The sequence below is a fragment of the Phyllostomus discolor genome, chromosome 6, assembly GCF_004126475.2.
Source record: "Phyllostomus discolor isolate MPI-MPIP mPhyDis1 chromosome 6, mPhyDis1.pri.v3, whole genome shotgun sequence".
NCBI lineage: Eukaryota > Metazoa > Chordata > Mammalia > Chiroptera > Phyllostomidae > Phyllostomus > Phyllostomus discolor.
The window spans coordinates 139,273,608-139,296,322 of NC_040908.2; the positions used below are offsets into that span (position 1 = coordinate 139,273,608).

Genomic DNA, 22,715 nt, shown 5'->3' on the forward strand with positions numbered 1-22,715 from the left:
TGGGGCAGCTCTGTAGGCCAGAAGTATGAGGCGGTCTCGACGGTCTCACTGGGTCTAACAGCAAGATGTCAGCAGGACTGTGTTCCTTTCTTAGGAGAGAATCCATTTGTCTTTTCCGCCTTCTAGAGGCTGCCTGGTTTTTTTGGCTCACGTCCCCCTTCCTCCCTCTTCAGAGCCAGCAATAGAACATCTCAATGATACTTCTTTCTTGCCATCTCTTCATCTGACCACAGGTTGGAGAGGTTCTCAACACAGATGGGCATGCGCAGCTACCAACCTCTTACTGATCTATTTGTGCCGTTATTACTCAAATCTCAAATTGACAAGTTACTTTTTTCCCTAAGAGTGTGGCATAACTCTTCTAATAAACAAGGTGAATTGTTGGAAGAGAGGAAAATGCAAGGTTGATGTCAATTCTCCTGGGGGACCAAGGATGATAGCTAGAACCTATTATGGTGGTATTTCTCTAAGAAAACAAGGGACTAGTGACATCATCTCTTCTTTAGAGTACTGGAAAAGAAACATGCCCGCCTGCAACTTCAGGGATGGCATGGACACACCGAACAGCTCTTAGCGCTGCTCTCATTACTCCAAAGAGACGACAGTGTTGCTGAGGTTTCCCTAACCACTAACCCAAGTTCTAATTATTTAAGATACAGTGAGGATAAAACTGTGTTAAACAGAGACAACCAAAGCCAACTTTTATAAAGGAAAAATGTGTATTTATATCCCTAGATGGCAATACAGAACTTATAACAAAACCATGTGTGGGAAAACTATTAATTACATTCTGAACACAACTGGCAGAACAGTGACTCGTACAGATGCTTAATAAAACATGCAGCATGTCAACCAAGAGTTCATGGAATAATATGCAGCTTTTTGTCACCAGCCACGTTATCTGTTTGACAACTAGAAGAATAAAGCAGTGATTCAGGCATTTTACGTCTTATCGTAATCGTTAAGTATATGCATTTTACTGTTTCATTAACATTTTAGTAATTTGAGTGGGAGGTTTGGGTATATTAAGCATTGTGTTTTCCTATTTAAGTTATGAATTATGGTAAACTGGCTCCTAATTAAGGTTTTCATCAGGAAGTGATTCGTAACTTTATGAGGGAGATGCCTGGATCTATCTGTATGCGTGTGCACAAATATTCCTTTTTTAGTAATAATTTACTGGTTTCCTGTCAGGCATTTAGTCTCCCCCTTTCCCTTCCTAACACTGTTCCTAATATTTGGGTATTACCTCTGAACCCACGTAACCCAGGTGGCCTGGGGAAGCTGCCCACACCCATGGGCAGGCAGGTTGTGGCTGGCTGGAGCAGGACCTCCCACAGTTCCCAGAAAGCAATGCAGCAGCCTCCCATTCATGCTTCAACAGCGCGTAGCATGGTGTTTGCACATAAGCTGCTGTCAGAAACAGGGAATTATCCCCTAGATGTAAACCTTTTGTGTACACTAACCCAAGTTGTCATTCTGAGGATGTAGTACAGATAAAACTGTGATCTCTATATTAAAACAGGAGGATGGATTTGCACAGTTCAAGGATGATACATCTGGTTCTATATCCTTTCAGCTGGTAATAATCCTTTTTCCTTTCTGCCTTGGAAAAAATCACGTTCATAAAGTTAAAAGTTTATTTCTAAAATGAAATTCAATAGTTTCACTATCCTTTATGATTTTGCCCCTAATCCCCTAAGGGATGAAGAAAATTGAGCCTAACTATATGTCTTGCATGGATATCATGAAATATTTATTTCATGCCATAATAGAAAGGGTTATTTTTCCAATGATAAGTCAAGAGACCTATATTATAGTTCAAACTCTTTATAATGAACATATACAATACACTGCAATTTAACATAAGTCTTATGGTAGGGATGAGCGACACAGTGGCTCACTTTCCTTTCTATAAATCAAATGGGCAGGTCTATTTAACTTAGTCCCTATTGACACTCAGTATCTGCGAATTCTAATTTAGGGCTCAGACTGTAGCCTTGCCATCCAAAAGAGATAGCGATCATAATAGCTACTTAAAAGATAACAGCGATTCTCCTACTTTAGCTCAGTATACATTAAAAAGAAAAAATTCAAAAAACAAAAATGTGATAAAACTCATGTTACTAATAAACATCTGCAAAATTCATGACTATGCCTAACAGAATTACCTCACAATACTTTTATATTTAAAGCAGTCCTTTTAAAATACAGTACTTATATGTTTCTCTTTCAGGCATTCCTATTTGCCTTGGCAATTTCATACCTGTATGAATCTTATGGTCATTTTTAAATAAATACAAAAGAATAAAAACATCTATGAAATTTGGACAAGTACATCACCGCTTGGTCTAACCCACCCTGATTCTTAGTTTAACTCGTTCAGTGACTACACAGACCCTCACAGCGCTCACTCTGCTGCTCTACAGCAGGGCACCGCTGCCCTCTGACGGCGCCACTGGTGTGTGATTTTGAATCCAGCAAGCCAAAAACTTACTGTAATGTGAAACAGTAGGTTGTGTTCCTAAGCTACACAAGTAGAAAACAAATGAGAAATGCAACATTTTCTACAAATATTCATTACCTAATGAGTTATAAAAATTTACAGTGTTCCTTCATGTAACCCCTTCGAATGATTTTAAGGTTTTCCCTGATGATCAGTTGAAAGGCACTATGTCCAGAAGTTTAAGCAAAAGGCTTCATATGTGATGAAACAAAAGAAGCGTGTGGCTAAGCAGCACAACCATAAACGGGTAGAGCATTTTTATGAAGGAGGGAAAATAAAACTGCAAATTTTAATATTTGAGATGTATGTGGAATCTTTACATGTGATATACATATATATATATATATTCACCTTTTAGATTTCACTACTGAAAATGGCAAATTACCCACCACCAGCAGAACAGCAAATGTAGGAAAATAAGTATTCAATGAAAGCTCTGGCCATTTTCCAAGTCTGAAAATCAATATTGAAATCATTTTCAATATTTCAATACTGAAAAAGCACTGCATTTAAGGGCACTAAAATTACAAAGCCTGAATCTTCATTTATTCAAAAAGAAGAAATTAAATAGAGGACGTCCACTTGATTGCAGATGTTAGTTACTGGCAGTAGACTCTCACTCCTATTCTCCTTTATGAAACTGTCCACTAGAAAATAAAAACATACAGAGAAAAGTAAATTTTATTTAAGGTTACGTAACAATACTCCAAGTGAACAGACAGGCAAAGAGGGGCTGATGGGATATGCCAGTGATTTTCAACCAGTATGCCACAACACACTGGTGTGCCACAAGAATTTTTTAAAAAATCACCAATGTGCCACAAGAATTTTTAAAACATGCAATACCTTCCCTGGCTGGTATGACTCAGTGGATTGAGCACTGGCCTGCAGACCTAAAGGTGGCCAGTTCAATTCCCAGTCAGGGCACATGCCTGGGCATGGGCCAGGTTCTCAGTTGGGGGTGGGTGAGAGGCAATCGAATTAATATTCCTATTGCACATCAAAAAAAAAAACATGCAATACCTGACTATTTAGTCAGGGCACTGACTTATTTTCCCTTAGATTGTCAAATAAAAAAATGACAACAGCCAACACAACAGCCGTCCAGTGTGAATGAACCAAAATTATACCTATTTTTTTGTTAGTTGGCAAAAAACACATTTTTTGGTATGCCACAGAATTTTAGTAACTAGTTTATATGTGTCATGAGATGAAAAAGATTGAAAATCACTGGGATATGCAAATGTAAACTGATTTTTGTGAATAGCAGTGATTTATGAAATTTTACTTTACACATATAAAGAAATAAAGTATCTGGTCAGATTAATGGGCAACTAAATCCTAAATATCTAATAATCACTAAAGGGGAAAAAAAGAAACAAACACCACCAAATAAAAACAATGAAGCTACAAAATGAAAATACAGTAAAGACGAAAATTGTAAACTGACTTAAAACATTATGGCATATATTTGTGACTCCATTTTCAGTCGACATAAATATGCTACTTGCCAATTTTCAAATGGAATGCATAGCGCTGCAATCTGATGCCCAACTTAAAAATTTGATCATGTCCCTTTACTGGACTTTCATAGGTCCTATCTTTCAGAAACAAATATCCCTGGCTTCATAGTCACACCTTATCCATGTCATTGCTATTTGGCAGCATCTACATTTGCAAGCAATTACTTTCAACAATGAGACACATTAAGAGTAAAATTAGAACCAAAATATCTGATGAGCACCTTGGGGACTCGCTGGGAACTGCAACTCCTTCTATCTAACCAGATACTGATGCACTAGTTTCTCAAATACAATGTCAAACATCCCACTAGTTTTATGTTGTCCTCGTTTCTTTTACTTTTATAATAAAAAAATTTTAAATCATGATGTTTTATTACTTAGCTATGTACATTTTCTATATTAGCAATCACAAACTTGGGACCTGCTCAAAAATTTTAAAAGATTATCGAAAGGGCCACTGCATAATTAGGTTTGTTATGAGCGACTTTTTTGCTTATCTCTTGTGGTGGATATCACGCAAATTATGCATGGACCTTTTTTTTGCTCATCAGTTGTTAGTGTTTGTGTATTTAATGCGAGGCCCAAGACACCTCTTCTTCCACTGTGGCCAGAGACGCCAACAGGTTGAACACCCTGTCCTAGAGTCCTTGAATACTGTACTCTTTTTTCTGAGAAAGGGATATAGTATACAACATAATATACAGAATTTTAAAACATGTTTTTACCATGGGAGTCCATTTTCCACAGTTTCTCTTTGGACTAGGGTAAAAAACGCCAGATCAGAGATTCTCAATCTGATTTGACATTAGATTACCTCAGGGAGCTTAAAAAAATACTGGTGGCTACACCCCATTCTCAGAGATTCTGACTGTATAAGGTGGGGCACACGGTTCAGCCTCTTTTGCAAGTTCCTCTTGAGACTCCGACGTGCGGTCAGGGATGAGAGCCACTGCACAGAGGTCTGTCGTCACTCCTGTAGTGGTGTGTTCTGTACTGATGCTAGTCTGCATCCTGATGCCAACACCACCTTGACTTCTTAAGATAAGGCTGCCTTTCCAAAAGACAGTGCATAATACCAATGCCAGTTATCCTGGGCAGAGGCAGAGCTGGTTGGAAGGTATGACAATACACAAAGTATCCTTTTCTTATAAGATTCTGTGGGGGGCATGACAATATACAAAGTATCCTTTCCTTATAAGATTGTGTGACAAGTCCCTCATTACCTCCTTTTTTTCTACTATGAAACAGTAGATCTCAGCATCATTACCAGTCCTATAATTTAATGTTCACAAATTGTTTTTGAGAACCCTCTGTGAAGTAAACCTGGTGACACAGATCTTTATCTCAACATAATATTGAAAGTATCTTTACTTTTGATAACTATTTTACCCTGTATTTCCCACCTGTTTTACTTTATACTAAACTTACTCTATTCTATTGTTGGGGGTATATTAATAAAAATAAGCAAAATGGTCACAGCCATTTAATATCGAAACCAATTATTTTATACATTGTTAAAAGTTAACAAAAAAGTGTTTTAAGTGAAATTAGATAAAATAACATATAATTATAAAATATACACAGATAAATCTTACCTCTATGTGATATTTCTGAGCCTCTGAGAATCACCTCTGCTCAAAATGTTCCTAAATTGCCTGCCCCACAAATACATCTAAGTATATATAGTTTCGAGAGTAAAAACCAAACTGAATTGAGAAGACAATGAATTGGCTAAGCAAGCACTCATAAATCATTGAAAAGTTAAATATAATTGACTGAAATTCAGAACATTGTCCTTTTCACAAATGTACTTGAGAAAGATATTTTCTTTAAAAATGTACCAAAAGATAAATCTTAGTATCTGAATCACTATTTTCTGAGGTTTTTTATTTTTTTATTTTTTTATTTTTAGAGAGGGAAGAGAGGGAAGGAAGGGAGGGAGGGAGGGAGGGAGGGAGGGAGAGAGGGAGGGAGAGAGAGAGAGAGAGAGAGAGAGAGAGACAGAGAGAGACAGAGACATCAATGTGCGGTTGCTGGGGGTTATGGCCTGCAACCCAGGAATGTACCCTGACTGGGAATCGAACCTGGGACACTTTGGTTCCCAGCCCGCGCTCAATCCACTGAGCTACGCCAGCCAGGGTATTTTCTGAGTTTTAACATGTAAAATAAAACCTTTATCATCCTACTAGACTGTGAAGATCCCTTAAGTTCAAGGACCTTATTTAATTTGCCCACCATTATCCTCCCAGTGTCAAGAGCTCCAACTGCTACACTGGGAAGTGCATGCGTCACACTCACTCCTGTGGGCCCTACTATCCAAATGAACATATACCTCACTATGACATGAATGACAATGGAAAGGTAAAAAATATCATGAAGTAGAAAAAGTGTAGGTTTTAAATAGAAATTTTTAGTGCAGTCCAATTTAGTAAGATTTATGTATAAGTGGAAATAAGAAATGAAGTTTCAGAGTGACACTGAATTTGGGTGATTTTGACTCCTTTACACTCTTTCATATTCTCTGAGTGTTCTACACAGTTAAGATTAACTATATAAAGTATTAAGATAACCAGGATAAATCTATTTTAATTTTGGGAAAAAGAAAGCAAACCTATTCCAAGTAAATGCTAGAATGTCCAAATAAACTGACACTTCTTCCAAACTATAGTATCCATGCTTTTATATTAATTCAAAATTTTCTGATAATCCATTTTAAGAGGAAACTATTGAGTGGACTGTTACTGAAGTTTTTAAAAAATTCCAGGTAAATCTTAAGTAAATTTTAATACTTACTCTAAGTCCACCTTCTGGTGGGGGCCCAGATGTAGCTATTTGCTTTTCTATTTTTTCTTTTTTCTTTCTCTTTTCTTCCACAGACTGAACATTCAAAATGCCCCGAGATGCAGCCTTTAAGAAATTTAAGGAGTACAAAAAACAATAAAATTCAATAGCCAAGTGTCTTGGTCTGTTTCATTTGCTTTCAAGGTGGGGTATTGATCAGCTTGGTAACAAAGATTTAGACTGTTTCTATAAGACCTTTACATAAAAAATCATTTTTTCATTGGGTATTTTGCAACCATACAATTTTTTCCCCTTAAATTAATTTCATATCTGTCAGTATTTTATAAGGCACGGTCATTTTATTTTAGGGAGTAATGTTATTAAAGGGGCATCACACATTAGAGAAGACATCTGTATAATAATTTTCATATATTAAATGATATAAATACATTAATGTAATTTATAGAAACACAGAGATCACTTTGAAAAAATTACATTTAAATATAAATTTAAAGGATATCCAATACCATGTTTGTTAGAAAATACTACTAGCCATAGACATCTATCAAGAATAAAGTACAGCCCCAACCATGTGACTCAGTTGGTTGGGCATCTTCCTGCAAAGGGAAGGGTCACTGGTTCATTCCCAGTCAGGGCAAGAGCCTGGGCTGTGGGTTTGGTCCCCGGTACGGGTGCCCGGGTGCCCAGGTGCAGAGAAGAAGCCGGCAATTGATGTTTCTCTATCACATCAATATTTCTCTCCCTTTTTCTCCCTCCCTCCCCGTCTCTCTAAAGAGAAATAAAATCTTAAAAAAGAATAAAGTACAAACTTCTCTAACTAGGTAAAATTTCATTTTTATTCTCACCTCCTTCTGTCTTCTCTCTGCAGCTTCTGCAAGCTTTGCTCTTTTTTCTTCCTAAAGAATATATGTAAAAAATATGCTTTAAAGTAAAACCAAACATTATCATGGATAATTATATACCTATATATCTCTAATAGATAATATACAGTTTATAAAAATATTTAGTACTGGCCCAAAATGTTCCATCAAGAATGCCAGTATTTACATTTATAAAATAATCAACTTCCTGAATTTCATTCTCACAATTAATCAACATACTTTCAAATAAGAACATGCTGAAACATATATGTGATACATATTGTATGTCTTGTGTATTATATATGCATATATATAAAAACATAGATTGGTCTATAAAATTATCTATTTGCCTTTGTTTAAAAAAAGGCTTACAAGCAAGTCAGGGCAATAAAACAAATAATACTTCATAATACAAAGTTTGGCACTACCAGTTATAAGGGGGTTTGAAGCAGGCTGGTGTTTTTAGGAAAGGTTCATGAATGAAGTGAGCGAATCTCACTGTGTATGATAGGAAGAACTGTGGGATGTTTAGGAAAGGTACTGTTCCATGGTGGGAAACAATGATTTTCTCTAACATGTATTAATTATAGCATTTTTATATAGGACAGTAAGTAGCACACTTGTGTGAGCTGTGTTAATAATTCCCTCGTTTTCCATATATACGCCCATATTCATTCCCTGTACAAGTACAGTACTTACTGAACACCTATCGCATGTCTTAGGAGCCTGAGAACTGAGGATAGAGCATTGAAAAAATACTGATGTTTCCACGCAAATGAAAATTAAATTCTGAAGGCACACAGTCAAATATAATTAACTAAACAGTGTATGTCGATAGTAAGTGCTTAGGAAAGAAAAAGAAAGAGAAATAGAAGGATGGGTGGGTGGTATAGTCGGGATCTATTTTATTTCGCACGGTCAAGAAAAACCGCAACAATGAAGTGTCATTCAAGTAGTGAGCCACGTGTTTATCTGCGGCTGTGGGTGGAGGGTTTAACAGATGCTTACAGACTGGAAATTTATCAGCAGCCAGATAAACAAAAGTAACAGCATTTAAAAGCAACAGTTGCAAAAAAGGCATGGTGAAATCCCTGGTACCAACTTCCAGGTCATTTTCAGTACCTATAACCAAATAGCTGAAGAGCTTATGCACTTTCTTAAATACCTAATTTCTTCACAAGAATTTTTAGCAAGATAGGAGAGAAGAGAGGAATTCAGCTGTTCTGTTAGCAACTCTCAGTAGGCAGTGTTAGTGTAAAGATACTGTTAAAAACAAAGCTACAAAAAGAATAAATGCAGTGTAGCACAAACCGCTAAATTTGAATTTCAGATAAACAACGAATAAGTCTAGTATAAATATCTCAATATTGTATGCGACAAGCCTATTTTTGAAATGTATTCCTTGTCTATTTGAAAATTCAAATTAAATTGGGCGTCCTGTATTCTTATTTGCTAAATATGGCAACTTTTAAAACTGTATGTACTACGTAAAACAATCGTTTTCAAAGGAAGAACTTAAAAAAGATAAATAATAAAGGGAAAGTACTAATACAATATCCAGTAAAGCTCAGGTGTATACGGGGCTATATTGAGCACCTTCTTTAAACAGCTCGTACAGACACAGGAATACACACATCTCCTACTAGAAGATTCGACACTTCAGTGCAGAAAGAGGCATTCCTTTTTGCACCCTAACTCGTTTACAGCGTCGCCGAGAACGCCCCCTACACCGCTGAGCTGGCGTTCGCCGGCGTCCTACCAACTTCCAATTCGCAAAGAGACCCCGACACTGCCCCCGAGTAATTTCGTGAAAGCAAAGTGGGGAGACCGCCTCGGAGGCGGCGGCCCAAGTCCCGCCGGCAGGATCCCAAGGTCCGTCCGGACGCGACCGCACCTCTCCGCCACCAGGGCGCCCACCCGCCGGGCCTCCGGCGCGCTCCACCGGGTCCAACCGCCCGCACAGGTGCCCGCGGCGCCGGGCCTGGCGGGAGCGCGGGTCCCGGGAACAGGTGCGCGCGGGGCGGGCCGGCGGGCGGACGCGCAACGCGGCCTTACTCACCAGGTTTGGCGAGGGGGGCGCGGACTCCCCGGGACAGGGAAAACACATCCCCATCCGGGCAGCGGCTGGAGACCCCTCCCGCCCCGGGCCGGTAAGGGCTAACTGCGCGGTGATCCGCGCGGCCGAGGTCGGCGGCGCTCGCCCGGGCCCCACCCCGCTGGCGGCTCACTCGGGTCGGCTCCGCCCCCGGCGGCAACGCTCCCTCCCCTCGCGACTCCGCCCCGGCCTTGCGCTCGCTTCCGCCCCCCTGAGGCCGCTTCCCACCGCCTCCCAGGGGCCGGGATAGCGGGATTGCGGCTGTCGGACCGGGCCGGGGCGCCAGGGAACGCCTGCTTTGGGCGGCGTGCAGGGATGGGATGGAGAAACTGTATCCATAGCTCTCACCTGCCTGGCCGTTTATAACTGAGTGACACGACATTGGATGGCTTATGCTTCTTCTTTTGTGAGATGGGACTCGGACCTCCAAGAAATTAAAATTTAATTGGATTAAACTTGCTGGAATTGCAAATTGACGCGAGCACCCTGTTCTGCCTTCTAAGTGACTCGGTATTATTCCCGTTGAGAGAGCAGAGTATGAAGTACAAGGTGCAGCCCAAGTAACGCCCCTGTTTTTATTACAAAATCTATTACAAAATCATAAGCATGTAATTCTGTGACAAAATAGCACACTGGAGCACACATGTGACATTTTAGGTGAAATGTTCAAATTAAAACCATAAATTATTACACCTATATGATTACCCTACCAACCACACTCATGCAGGCTTACTTCTGCGGGACCCTCTCCCACTCCCTGTAGGTCACTATGGTTTAGAAACCAGCCTCATGAACATGGCGTTAGTTGAGGTGCCCATTGGTTCCTGATTTTTTGGATTCACTTAGCCTTACAACGGTAATGATGAAGGTTGATCTATTCAGAAATATTTTAATTAAGTGTTTTTCAAATTTCAATAGGCATAAAATCATCTGGGCATCTAGTTAAAATGTAGTTTATGAGTTAAAAAGTTTAGGGTGAAACCTGCAATTCATTTCCTATAAGCTCCTGGGTAAAGGTAAAGTTTCTGATCTCTTCACACATCTGCTTTTGATTTTTTTCTTGCATTATACTAGTTTCCCTTGCTTCTTGGAGTATCTTCAAATACCACAGAAAGGTAGGTTGTAAAGTCACCATTAAAACCTCCAAAACCACCATTATATGGTTTAAAGTCATATGTTTAAGTCTTTAATCCATTTTAAGTTAATTTTTGTGAGCTGTGTAAGACTGAGGTCCAATTTCATTTTTCTGCAGGTTGTTATCCACCTTTCCCAACATCATTCATTTATTGAAGAAACTATCCTTTCCACATTGCACACGCTTAGCTCCCTTGTCCAATAGTAGTGAGCTCTATATGCAAGGGTTCATTTCTGGGCTCTTGATTCTGTTCCATTGGTCTATGCATCTATTTTTATGGCAGTACTATACCTTTTGATTACCATAACTTCGTAAGATAGTTTGAAATCAGGAAGCGTGATCCCTCCAGCTTTGTTCTTTTTTGTTGAGATTGCTTTGGCTATTTTGGGTCTTTTTTGGTTTCATACGAATTTTAGAATTGTTAGTTCCATGTCTGTGAAAAAATACCATTGGAGTATTGATAGGAATTGCATTGAATCTGCAGATTTCTCTCAATAGAATGGACACTTAAACTATTAATTTTTGTGATTCATGAATATATCTTTCCATTTATTTGTGCCCTAAGAAAACACTGATTTGCTTTTTGTTTGCTATAGGTTGACTGTATTTTATAGAGTTTCAGATAAATGGAATCATGTGTACTTCTTCAACACAAAGTTTTAAAATTTATTAATGTTACTGTGTGCATGTATCTTAAATAATACTCCACTTTTATAGATGTATCACATTTTTAAAATGAATTTAATTATTCATTGACATATGGGCTGTTTGCATTTTGAGGGTATCATGAACAAAGCTCTATAAATATTTGTGTACAGTTCTTTGGGTGAAAATGTACAAGGTCTGTCCAGAAGGTATCTAGCCACATTATATGAAAAATAGAGACATTCATTGGAGAAGATAAGATACAAGAAACATTGTACACAGAACAATGATATCTCAGGCCCCTTCAAAGTAGGCAACTTGGGATCTCACACAGTTCTTCCAGTCATCATCAGCTGCCCCATTGTATTTTCCTGAGTCTTATTGTTACAGAACACAACAAGGGGGGGCCTGGGATGATATACTATTATTAAAAGAAGGCCCCGGGTCCGTTATGTCCACCGCCAGAGGAAAGACGTCTCTCAATGCCAGAGAATCGTGAAAAGGAAAGGAAACGTTTATTTAATGCTATACAAACTTAAAGTAGTGACCTAATGTCTTCACCAAAATCCCAAAGTCCCTTAAAACACCCACAAACACACACAGTCCTTCCTTCCTTCCCCCTTTGCCCAGTCCAGAGTACCGTATCTCAGGAAAGGAAATAGAAGTCCATGGCTCAGGCAGTCCTCTGGCTATTCCCAGTTAGAACTCCATCTCGACTGGGAGACCTCCCTGGGTTCCCGGCACCCTCGGCTGAGTCACCAGGATCTCTGCTAAAACCAGGTGGTGGTTCCCCCTTCTAAAGCTGTGGGGGCCCCACTCTGCCAGGCTGTGTGGTTCTCTCCTCAGGGCTGCCGTGTGGTTCTCTTCTCAGGGCTGCCGCGTGGTTCCCTCTCTCTCAGGGCTGCAGGAGTCTTCACTCTGCTAAAGCTGTGTGGCTCTCTCCAAAGGCCGTGATCTTCTCTGTACCTCCACAGCCACATGGTTCTCCCCTCTCAGGGCTGCGCACAGCTCTCCTTCCTAAAGCAGCATGGTTCTCCTTCCAATGGCCGCCAAATCTGGGTTTTAAATCCCTGCGGTCAATCTTCTTCTGCAGCCCCATTTCCGACTCCTCCCACACTCGGCTTCACATGCCAGAACTCGTATCCTTCCAGCTTTACTGGGCTGCCATCATGAGTCTGGGCAGGTGTGGCCTCATGTCCTGGAGCCAATCCTCTCTGAGTTCCCACGCAGGCGCTGTAACTCAGGGGACCCGCGCCCCCCCCCCCCCCCAGTTACATCTGAGTGGGGAAGTTACTTCCATTCCCCTGGCTTAGAGCTGATCACGACTACTTAACATATCTATGCAACCAGCCAAAGGCTATATATATGTTAAGTGACCACGCCAGAGCTTAGCTGCAAGGCTGTTGCTATGCTAAACAGCTCTCAATGGCCCTGCTACATTTGTCCCTTCCCCCAACCCACACCCTGGGGTGGGGGATGGAGACATCTTAAAATCTCCTGGACACCTTAAGTTCTGGACCACATTTCAAATGCCTATTTGGGGCCCCCCCTCTTGGCTGCACCCTGTAACATTATCACAGTCTGAAATCTCTCTCCTTTCAAAGGTGATTTTAGTTTTGGGAAAAGGCAGAAGTTGCAGGGTGCCAAATGTGGCCTGTAGGGGTGCTGAGACACCTGACTGATTGATATTTGGCCTAAAAACTGCACAAGATGTGATGCATGAGGAGGCACATTATTGTGATGAAACAGCGTCACCAATTGCCTGTGGAGTGTTCAAGCTTAATGCAAAATTTCATGCACATTCCTTACTCTACTCGCTCAGTCATTTTGAATGTGATGGCCACACAGTACATATGCTCAGTAGCATCTACCACCTCCCTGACTAGCACAGAGAAGTCATTATTGGTCACACATGTGTATTCCAGTCCACTCTCCTTGGCTGCCAAGTTACACTGATGTCACACAAACTGTTCTCGCTATACTAACAGTGACTGGACTTTTTCTGGACAGACCTTGTGCCTCATGTGCCCAGCAGATGGTCTATTTTTTGTGTTCTAGTGTATACTTGAAAGAATATCTGTTCTGTTGATGTTGGGTGGAATATTTTATATCAATAAAATTGCTGAATGGTAGTGCTATCTCCTAAATCTTTAATAATTTTATATTTATTGCATCATATTTCAAGAGAGTAATGCTATATTTCAGTTATAATTGTGGATGTGTCTATTCTTTGAATTCTAGTTTTTGTTTAATGTCTTGATGCTTTCTTATTGAGTGTATGTCTTTGTGATGAATGAAGCTTTCATTATAAAGTGTTTATATACATGATAATATGATTTATTCTGAAAACTAATATGTATTAGTAACCATTCTAGCTTTAAAATTTGTATTTTCATGGTATATACTGTTGCATCATTTTATTTTTAAACCTATCAATGTTTATATACACAGCATGTTTCTAATAGATGTTTTGTAGTTTGTTGGGAACTGCCCTGCCTGGTATCAGAAGCTGTAACCCCTGCCAAGGCTAAAGCTGAGGGAACGACCTTGGACCCTAAGCCAGCAAGGAGACAAAAGCTTATCTCCCTGGCAGGAGCACCACTTCTGCTCCTTTTACTTCACCCTGCCTTGCCCCCAATGCTTGGTTGGTTAGCCAATGATGGGTAAGATTCCCCATGGGAGGAACAACCTAAGACAGGCACACTCACGTGGGAGGCCCCCAAGAAAGGACTTTGAGGGCTACAGCAAAAGGGGCTGATGGACCCTTGCCCCTCGGCTTTGACATAGCCTGAGTCCTCATTGTCTGAGAATCTCCTAATCTCTTGGCTGCCTTAGTTCCCTTGCTCCACCTAAGCCTGAAACAGTGACAGAGGCTGGTGCAGCCCCCTGCTGGAAAGGGCCGGTTCCCTGGGTGATCAGGCCTAAGAAAGAATGCATAAAATCCTGTGAAACCTGCTTTGTTTAGAATGCTCTCAATGAAATGATAAGTGTCCGAGCAAGAAGTAAGTCTGTTCCTTAAAGTTTTATAGCTCTTTAGCTATCTGACCCTGACCCAAAATAGGCCCTCAGAGTTCTTTGTTATCTATTGTTTGATCCTTACTTCCTGGCAATGATTAATGAGCTTTACCTGAATTCTTGTGTAAACAAACCCAATAAAAGCCTGCTCGGGCGGGAGAACAGGGTGCGCTCTCCCCTAGGGAGGGTGTCCATGGTGCTCCCCACTACAGAGAGTGGCCATTTAGTTCCTATTTCCCCACAGGACTCAGTTGTCTCTGTATGTTTTTCTTGTGTTTCAACAAGCCATCTGCAGTGTTCCATGGTCACTGCTGGTTGGTGGCCGCGTCAGTAGTTGGTTTTCCTTTTTTAAATACCTTGATAACCTTTGCGTGTTGAAGAAATTTCTCCATTGGTTTTGCATGTTCCTGTGTGTTTTCTGAGTGAAGTTTTAATATTTTTTTTCTCTAGACTGTCTTTTAAAGATGTTTGTATAGTAATCAAACTTGGAAGATATACAGTCTAGATCAGATTGGCTTACTGTCCAGTACAATGGAGATAATGCCTCTCTCTAGAGAAAAGTTGGGCAGGTTTGCTTAGCAACCCCTTAAGTAAGATTGGGGCTTCCTTAGTTGTAACACAAACCCACAGTGTCCACAGTATCCACCTGGGCTCACCTGTGTAAGAGCCTCATGGGGCTTGGCGAGTCAAGGGAAACCAATCCAAGCATGCATTTGAGAGCCTCCTATGCCCAGAGTATTGTGATAGGGTTATTTGTCTCCACCCAGTAACTCTCATTTTCTGCCAGCATCTACAAAACTGTGATGGTCTAACTTGTTTCTTGTAAGTAGAATAAAATCTCAAATCCATCACTCTTTAACATACTGCCTTTTAATTGGAGTGTTTAGATCATTTAGATTTAATGTAGCTATTGATTGATTTGGGATTTAATCTATTATCTTGCCACTTGTTTTCTTTATTATCAAGTCCATTCTTTTCTTCTTCTATCTTCATTTGGATGGGTTTTAAGCATTGCATTTTATCTCTATTAGCTATACTTCTTTCTCTGTGTGTGTGGGGGGGGGTTTCTCTAGTATTTGCATGATCCAATTGTATATGTAATTAACATATCTAATTGTCCCTTCAGTTAATAATATCTCTCTTCACATAAAATATAAGAAACTTTCAATGATTGTACTCTTCCACCCTTTGTTATGGTTGCTATGCATTTACCCTTACAGGTTATTAAAACCGTAATAATTACTTTTGCTTAAAATAGTCCATTAATTTTTAAATAAAATATTAGAATAAAATGATTTTATATTTACTTATATGTATATCATTTCCAGAGCTTTTCATTGTTCTGTGTAGATCCAAAAATCTACCTGATACAATTATTTTCCACCTCAAGAACTTTCTCCTACAAGTCTGTTGTTACAGTTTTTGGCACTGCTGAAAAATAATCTGCATTTTTGCCTTCAGGTTTGAAGGACATTTTTTGCTCCATAAAAACCTTAAGTTTGATAGGTTTTTCTTTAATCAGTTCTTTAAAGGTATCATTCTGGCCTATGTAGTTTCTAATGAGGTTTGTGAGTTTTTTATGCTTGTCTCTCAGTATTTAATGACCCTCCCCATTGCTGTTTTCCTTTCTCTTTTCAGTGTTTTTCAGCAATTTGATTATGATAAGTTTGGGTCTTTATATTGCTTGGCATTAACCTTTTTGGATCCATGGGATTAGTTTTCATCAAATTTGGAAAAGTTTGGGGAATTCTTTTTCAATCCCATCCTCCCCTACTCAGACATTCCCAATTATTCAGGTTAGGCCACATGATTCAGTGTCCCGGGTCAGCAAGGAGCTAATCACATTCCAATCTTTTCCTCTTTGCCTCAGTTTGAATTATTTCATGGCTTTTGTGAAATGTCTATTATGCCATTAATCTCATTTAGTGACTTTTTAGGTTTTTTTAGTTCTAAAAAGTTCTATTTAGTTCTTTTAAAGATCTTTTATTCCTCTACTTGTTGTGTTCATATTTTTCTTTAATTCACTGAGCATAGTTAACATATACAATATTTAAATGAATTCTTCTAATTACATAATCTCTTTTCATTTCTGTGTCTCTTTCTATTGACTTGATTTCCCCCGATCATGTGTTACATTGTTCTGCTTCCTGGCATGCCTAGTAATTTTGACTAGATACCAGACATTGGACACTGACAGTGCACAAAGAATAAGCAGATCTGACTTTGGTGAGTTTCACACTGTGAACATGCAGTTTAGCATTCGGCAAAGAGTCAGCATAAGCTGTGTGCAAATCTCCAAAGTACTGTGTGTAGTCCCTTACTCTCTGGAATTGTGCTCTACAACTCCCAGTTACCCCCAGACTTCCTGAATTCTTATCTCTGCTCCTCACCTCATCCTCAACTCAAGAAAACTGCTGTAATTCTTTTTTCTCTGCATCAAGATCTGGAATCTGGAATGCTCCTCAAGGCAGTAAAAGGGGTAGTCATAGGGCCCACCTATTTCCCTTCTCTTAGGGACCAGCCCCCCCCCCCTTTTTTTTTGACTTATGCTGCATTTCTGAAAACCACTGTTTTAAAAATCTTGTCCTGTTTTCTAGCTCTTTACTGTGGAAGCATAATTCTGGTACTTCCATCATTCCAAGAAACAGAATCCCCTGTACTTGAAATTGTATTTTGGATGCTGCAAATCATTCACTGAATATAATGTTCATATTAGTCTAATAGTTGGTAGTTCTTCAACTTAGAAAATAATTGTGATAATTCCATTTGCATGTTAAGAATTACATATGTAATTAAAGTATTTTACAGACGTGATTATCACGGATTTCATACATGAAAGTAAAATTTAATTCAGTATCTGAATTTTACCTTAAATGAAAATTTTAATTACACTATAGCTTATTTGCAATATCAACAAATAGCATAGGTTTTAGTTATATTAAAACTCTTTCCAAGGACTATTTAAACATTTTAAACATTTTGTTTAAGCATAAGTCATTATAAATATACAGCAGAGGAAATTTATTTCCCTTATTATTAGAACATAATTCTAAATCTTTACATATGTCATAATTACAACTGCAAAATCTAAACATGAGCATACTACTTTTAAAAAACCTACACATATTCATTATTATTTGGTGAACAGCAGAAAATCACAAATTTCCAAACAAGTAAAGGTGGTAGAGTGATATGATATTTAATAAAATTCTAGAGCCTGTGGCTTGGATGTGAAATGATCACATTGTGTTTATTTTGCAGAAAGCGCAGAGTTTTGCCTTTATTTTTCAAATGAGGTAAAATGTGGAAATGCCACTTGATTCAGAAATATGCACATTTTGGTCCTGCACATGATTTCCTCCACACAGGTCCCGCTTTATGGCCACTAGAAGAGATAAAATATACAAGAAAAAGAAACTCAATTAAAATTTATATAATGAAATGTTTATGTAAACTATAAATTAATTTGTAAAAGTATCAAAGAGAGAAATCTTTCGTATACTAAAAGAATTATATAAAGAGCTAGAAGTGCTATTCTCAATTAAAGCCACATTCAGATACCATCCAGATATGAAAATCACCAGTGTCAAATAAATCGTATCTGGAGAAAATTTGATAGAAACATTTTGTTTTCTGTGAGCCAGACAACAAATTCCGTGAGCAGGAGACATTTGTAGAAGATAAAGATAACAGTGTGGAGAAAGGATCAGTTACTTCTACACATCTGGATGTGACAGAACTGTTGAACATAGAGTTTTTCTTTTCTAAAATGTATGATCTGTGATTGACTAAGAAAACATAAACATCTGTTGAGAGTGTTTTAGGTCTTAAAATAACTCAAAATGAAGTGATCAACTGGGACAAATAAGTAATAATAGGGATTTAACTTTAAAATAATATTTCAGGATAATTTAAATATCTGTAAGTATATAATTAGTGATATAAGTAGGAGATAATTTTTCTTGTTAGATTTTAAGCAGACAAAAATCCAAACAAAAATAATTTCTCAGACTTCTTTCCACACCTGGGGCCTTAGTCTCATCATGCATCCTGTGTTCTACTGGGCACAGCCCCTATGAACTTTTGTCACATGTATGGACTCAGGTCTTAATTTTCATCCCCAATCATTTAAGTTGCACAAATACAGTTATATATATTTTTTTCCCCTGAAGCCAAAGATCAGTTTAACAACACAGAAAAAGAGAAGAGTTTCTTAGGGATGCAGCTTGCAACACAACACTTTGCAAAATGACATGAAAAGAAAAAGTGAAAGGAGAATCAGTGCAGTTTAAAGCAGTGTTATTCTGTGTGCTCTGGTTTGGGTGCTAGTCCTCCGTTTACTGTTGTTGTGCAACAAGATTAGCAGAGAATTGAGAGTATACATTTATGTTCATTTATAATAATTTGAGATTGTTATGACATCTTGATTGTATGTTATGATGGTTTGGAAATTAAACCAAACAAACAAAATTAAAGAAAAATCAAACAAAACTCATCTTTGACCACATTGGAGAAGCGCTGAGAGCTTCAGCTTAAACAGGGGATATTATACATTTTGGACAACTTATAGATGATATATAAATGAGGGCTTCCAGCCTGACATGTAAAGAGCTTGGAAATCATCATTCCCATCTTCACAACAACAACAACAACAAAAATGAACACATTGTAGCATTATTTACAATAGTAAAGATATGGAAGCAACCTAAGTGTCCATTGATAAAAAATGTGGAAATACAATATATATTCAATGGAATAATATTTAGCCATAAAAGAAGAAAATCTTGCCAATATCAACAACATGGATAGACCTTGATGACATTACGCTACATAAAATAAATCTTATGGAAAAAGACAATACCATATGATCTCACTTATACGTGGAATCTAAAACACATACGCACACAACAGAACAAAACTGAGCTCATAGATATAGAGAAAAGACTGCTGATTGCCAGAGGTAGGGGCTGGGGGTGGGTGGGTGAAATGGGTGACATGAGTCAAAATGCACAATTCCAATTATAAAATAAATAAGTTCTGGGGATATAATATACAGCAGGTGATTATAGTTAGTAATACTGTACTGTATATTTGAAGATTGCTAAAAGAGTAGATCTTAAGAGTTCTCACCACAGGAAAGAAGATTGTAATTATGTGTGGTCATGGATGTTAACAAGACTCACTACATTGATTATTTCAAAATATTTACAAATATTGAGTCATTATGTTGTATACCTGAAACTAATATAATGTTACATGCCAATTTTATCTCAATTAAAAGTCATCTACCTGACTTCAAGACTCATTATAAGGTTACAGTAATCAAGACAGTGTGGTATTGGCAAAAAAAGCCAGATAATGTATTCAAGACACTGAATAGAAATCCCAGAAATAGACCTGTACAGATCTTTGACAAAGTAGCAAAGGCAATACAATAGAGAAAGAATATCTTTTCAACAAACAATGCTGGAACAACTGGAACAACATTCATCCACATGCTAAAAAAAATCTAGATATTTATCTTATAGCTTTCATTAAAATTAAATAAAAATTTATCACAGACCTAAATGTCAAATGAAAAACTGCAGAACTTCAGGAAGATAACACAGAAGAAAATCTATGTGATCATGGATGTGGCAATGAATTTTTAGATACAACACCAAAAGCATGAACTATGAAAGAAATGACTGACAAGTTAGACTTCATTAAAATTTAAAAATGCTGTTCTGGGAAAGGCACTGTTAGAATAATTAAGGGATCAGTCACAGGCTGGTAGAAAATATTTGCAAAACATCTTATAAAGAACTGGTATTCAATATATACAAATGATTCTTAAAACTCAACAATCAGAAAATAAGCAGCTTAGTTAAAATGGGCAAAGGTTTTGAGCTGACACCTCATCAAATAAGTTATTTAGAAGGCAGATAAGCATATGAAAAAATTGTCAGTAGTATACATCATCAGGGAATTGCAAATTAGGACAACAAGATACCACTGCATGCCTGACACAATGGCTAAAATCCAAAATACTGATAACATATAATGTTGGCAAGAAGGTGGAACAACAGGAATGCTCATTTATTGCTGGTGGGAATGCAAAATGATACAGCCACTTTGCCAGTTTCTTGTAAAGCTAAACACAGTATACCATATGATCCAGCAACTACACTCCCAGATATTTATCCACATGAATTGAAAACCTATGTCCACTCAAAACCCTGAAATATCAATGGTTATAGCAGCTTTACTCATGACTGCCAAAAATTGGAAGCAAGAATGATGGTCTTCAGTAGGTGAATAAATTAACTGTGTTTTATAAATACAATGGAATAGTATTTAAAAAGAAAAAGAAATGGGTTGTTGAGCCATGAAAAGACATAGAAAACCCTTAAATGCATATTGCTAAGGGAAAGAAGCCCGTTTAGAAGGATACGTACTGTATCATTTCAACTACGTGACATTCTAGAAAAGACAAAACCATAGACAGTAAAAAATACCAGTGATTGTTGGGGGTTGAGGGGGAGAGGGAGAAGGAAAGGGTGAGTAGATGGAGCACTGGGAATTTTTAGGGCTGTGGAACTATTCCTTATGATGCTGTAATGGTGGGTACAAGACATTATGCATTTGTTGCACTCAGAATTCTACAACGCAAAGAGTGAATCCTAACTTGAGTTAATAATAATGTATTGACATTGGCTCATTAATTGTGATAACAAATGTATCATGCCCGTGCAAGGTGCCAATAATAGGAGGTGTGCAGGAAAAGGAAAAGAAGTCTGTAGAAACCCCTTGCTTTCTATTTAGTTTTTCTATAAGACTAAATTACTATAAAAAATAAAGACTATTGATTTATTTTTTTTTTGTTTGTTTGTTTTTGCTGTACTGCTGTTTTCTGATTCTTTTTTTCTTTTTTTATTATATTTTAATCATTGTTCAAATAAAATAAAGACTATTGATTTAAATAAAAAGGGGGTACAAGAAAAATTTTAGGGGTGATGGATATGTTGATTATCTTGTGGTGATGGTTTCATGAGTCTACATGTGTCAAAACATTAAAAAAATGTACACCTGAAATGTGTACTGTTTATTACATGGCAACTATACTTCAGTAAAGCTGAAAAATAAACAACAATAGACACATACTCTTCATTTGGGGCCTGCTTTCCTGATGAACAGGGAACTAACTCTGCTGGCATATATTTTTCCAGCTTTGTCCTGTACTATTTGGTCTTGGAATGTGGAAACATTATCTCCTGATGTAGAAATCTTTTTTGAGACCATGAGAATAAAGGTCATAAGAAAGGTCTGAAGAACTAGAAACAGAGAAGGCACCTGGGACATCTTTGCTGATTGTTGGAACAACCGTATCAGCCTAAGCTGCCTAGGTCAGTTGTTATTGTTTGGAGAAAAAAATATACTCCTATTTGATTAAGCCACTGCACTTGAGTTTCTTTTGTAGGGAACTAAAGTTAGCCATTCCTAACTGACATAGTTATCATTAGTTGTGTTTACAAAATATTTCCTTTCAGAAAGGAAATGAACAGAAGAGATGTTAATTGTTAGAAATAGAATGTTTCCAAAATCTTCCCATAATGAAATATAATCCCTGTTCCTAGATGTGCTTGGATAAGGCCAGGAACCACCACTGAGTTGATAGAGGAATGGAAGCAAAGTGGAAATTTTTACCCTGAAGAAAAGCCTGAATATTAAGGAAGGTAATAATTGCGCACAACTGTCTGAAGGACTTTTAGATGGAAAGGGCATTGGATTTATCTCTGGCTATGAGAAACATAATACCATGTGTAAAAGGCTCATGGATGCAATATAATGCGTTATGTGGAAGAACTTTTAACTCCATTTCAAGGATGTGCAAAAATGGAATAAGCTGTGACTGGTGTAGAGTTTTCTGATGTGTCCAAACCTAGCCTGAGTAACCATTTAGCAGGAGATTTTGCAAATTTTTTTCAAATAATATAATGTAAAATATTCACATGAATAATTTTGTCAGATAACATATGACAAAGCAAAGGCAAAAACCAGAATCCAGGACACATGGCTTCAAAGATCACACTCTTTTCATTAAACCACAATGCTGATTACAAAAGAGATTTAAATACTCAATGAGAATTTGGCT

At 38.0% G+C, this 22,715-nt stretch overlaps 1 protein-coding gene and 1 long non-coding RNA gene across 2 annotated transcripts; one reads left to right on the top strand and one right to left on the bottom strand.

Annotated features, from left to right (window-relative positions):
* Window positions 1–465: 465 nt before the first annotated feature.
* LOC114499500 (small VCP interacting protein) lies at window positions 466–9,921 on the bottom strand. The gene is made up of 4 exons (XM_028515721.2): window positions 9,751–9,921; window positions 7,677–7,727; window positions 6,823–6,936; window positions 466–3,153 (listed from the first exon to the last, which is right to left on the bottom strand). The coding sequence occupies exons 1-4, from the start codon at window positions 9,802–9,804 to the stop codon at window positions 3,139–3,141; spliced, it is 234 nt and encodes a 77-aa protein (XP_028371522.1). The 5' UTR covers window positions 9,805–9,921; the 3' UTR covers window positions 466–3,138.
* Window positions 9,922–11,910: 1,989 nt separating this feature from the next.
* LOC118501001 lies at window positions 11,911–13,282 on the top strand. The gene is made up of 3 exons (XR_004903573.1): window positions 11,911–11,949; window positions 12,392–12,396; window positions 13,147–13,282. It is a non-coding gene; the product is annotated as an uncharacterized LOC118501001 (long non-coding RNA).
* Window positions 13,283–22,715: the final 9,433 nt, after the last annotated feature.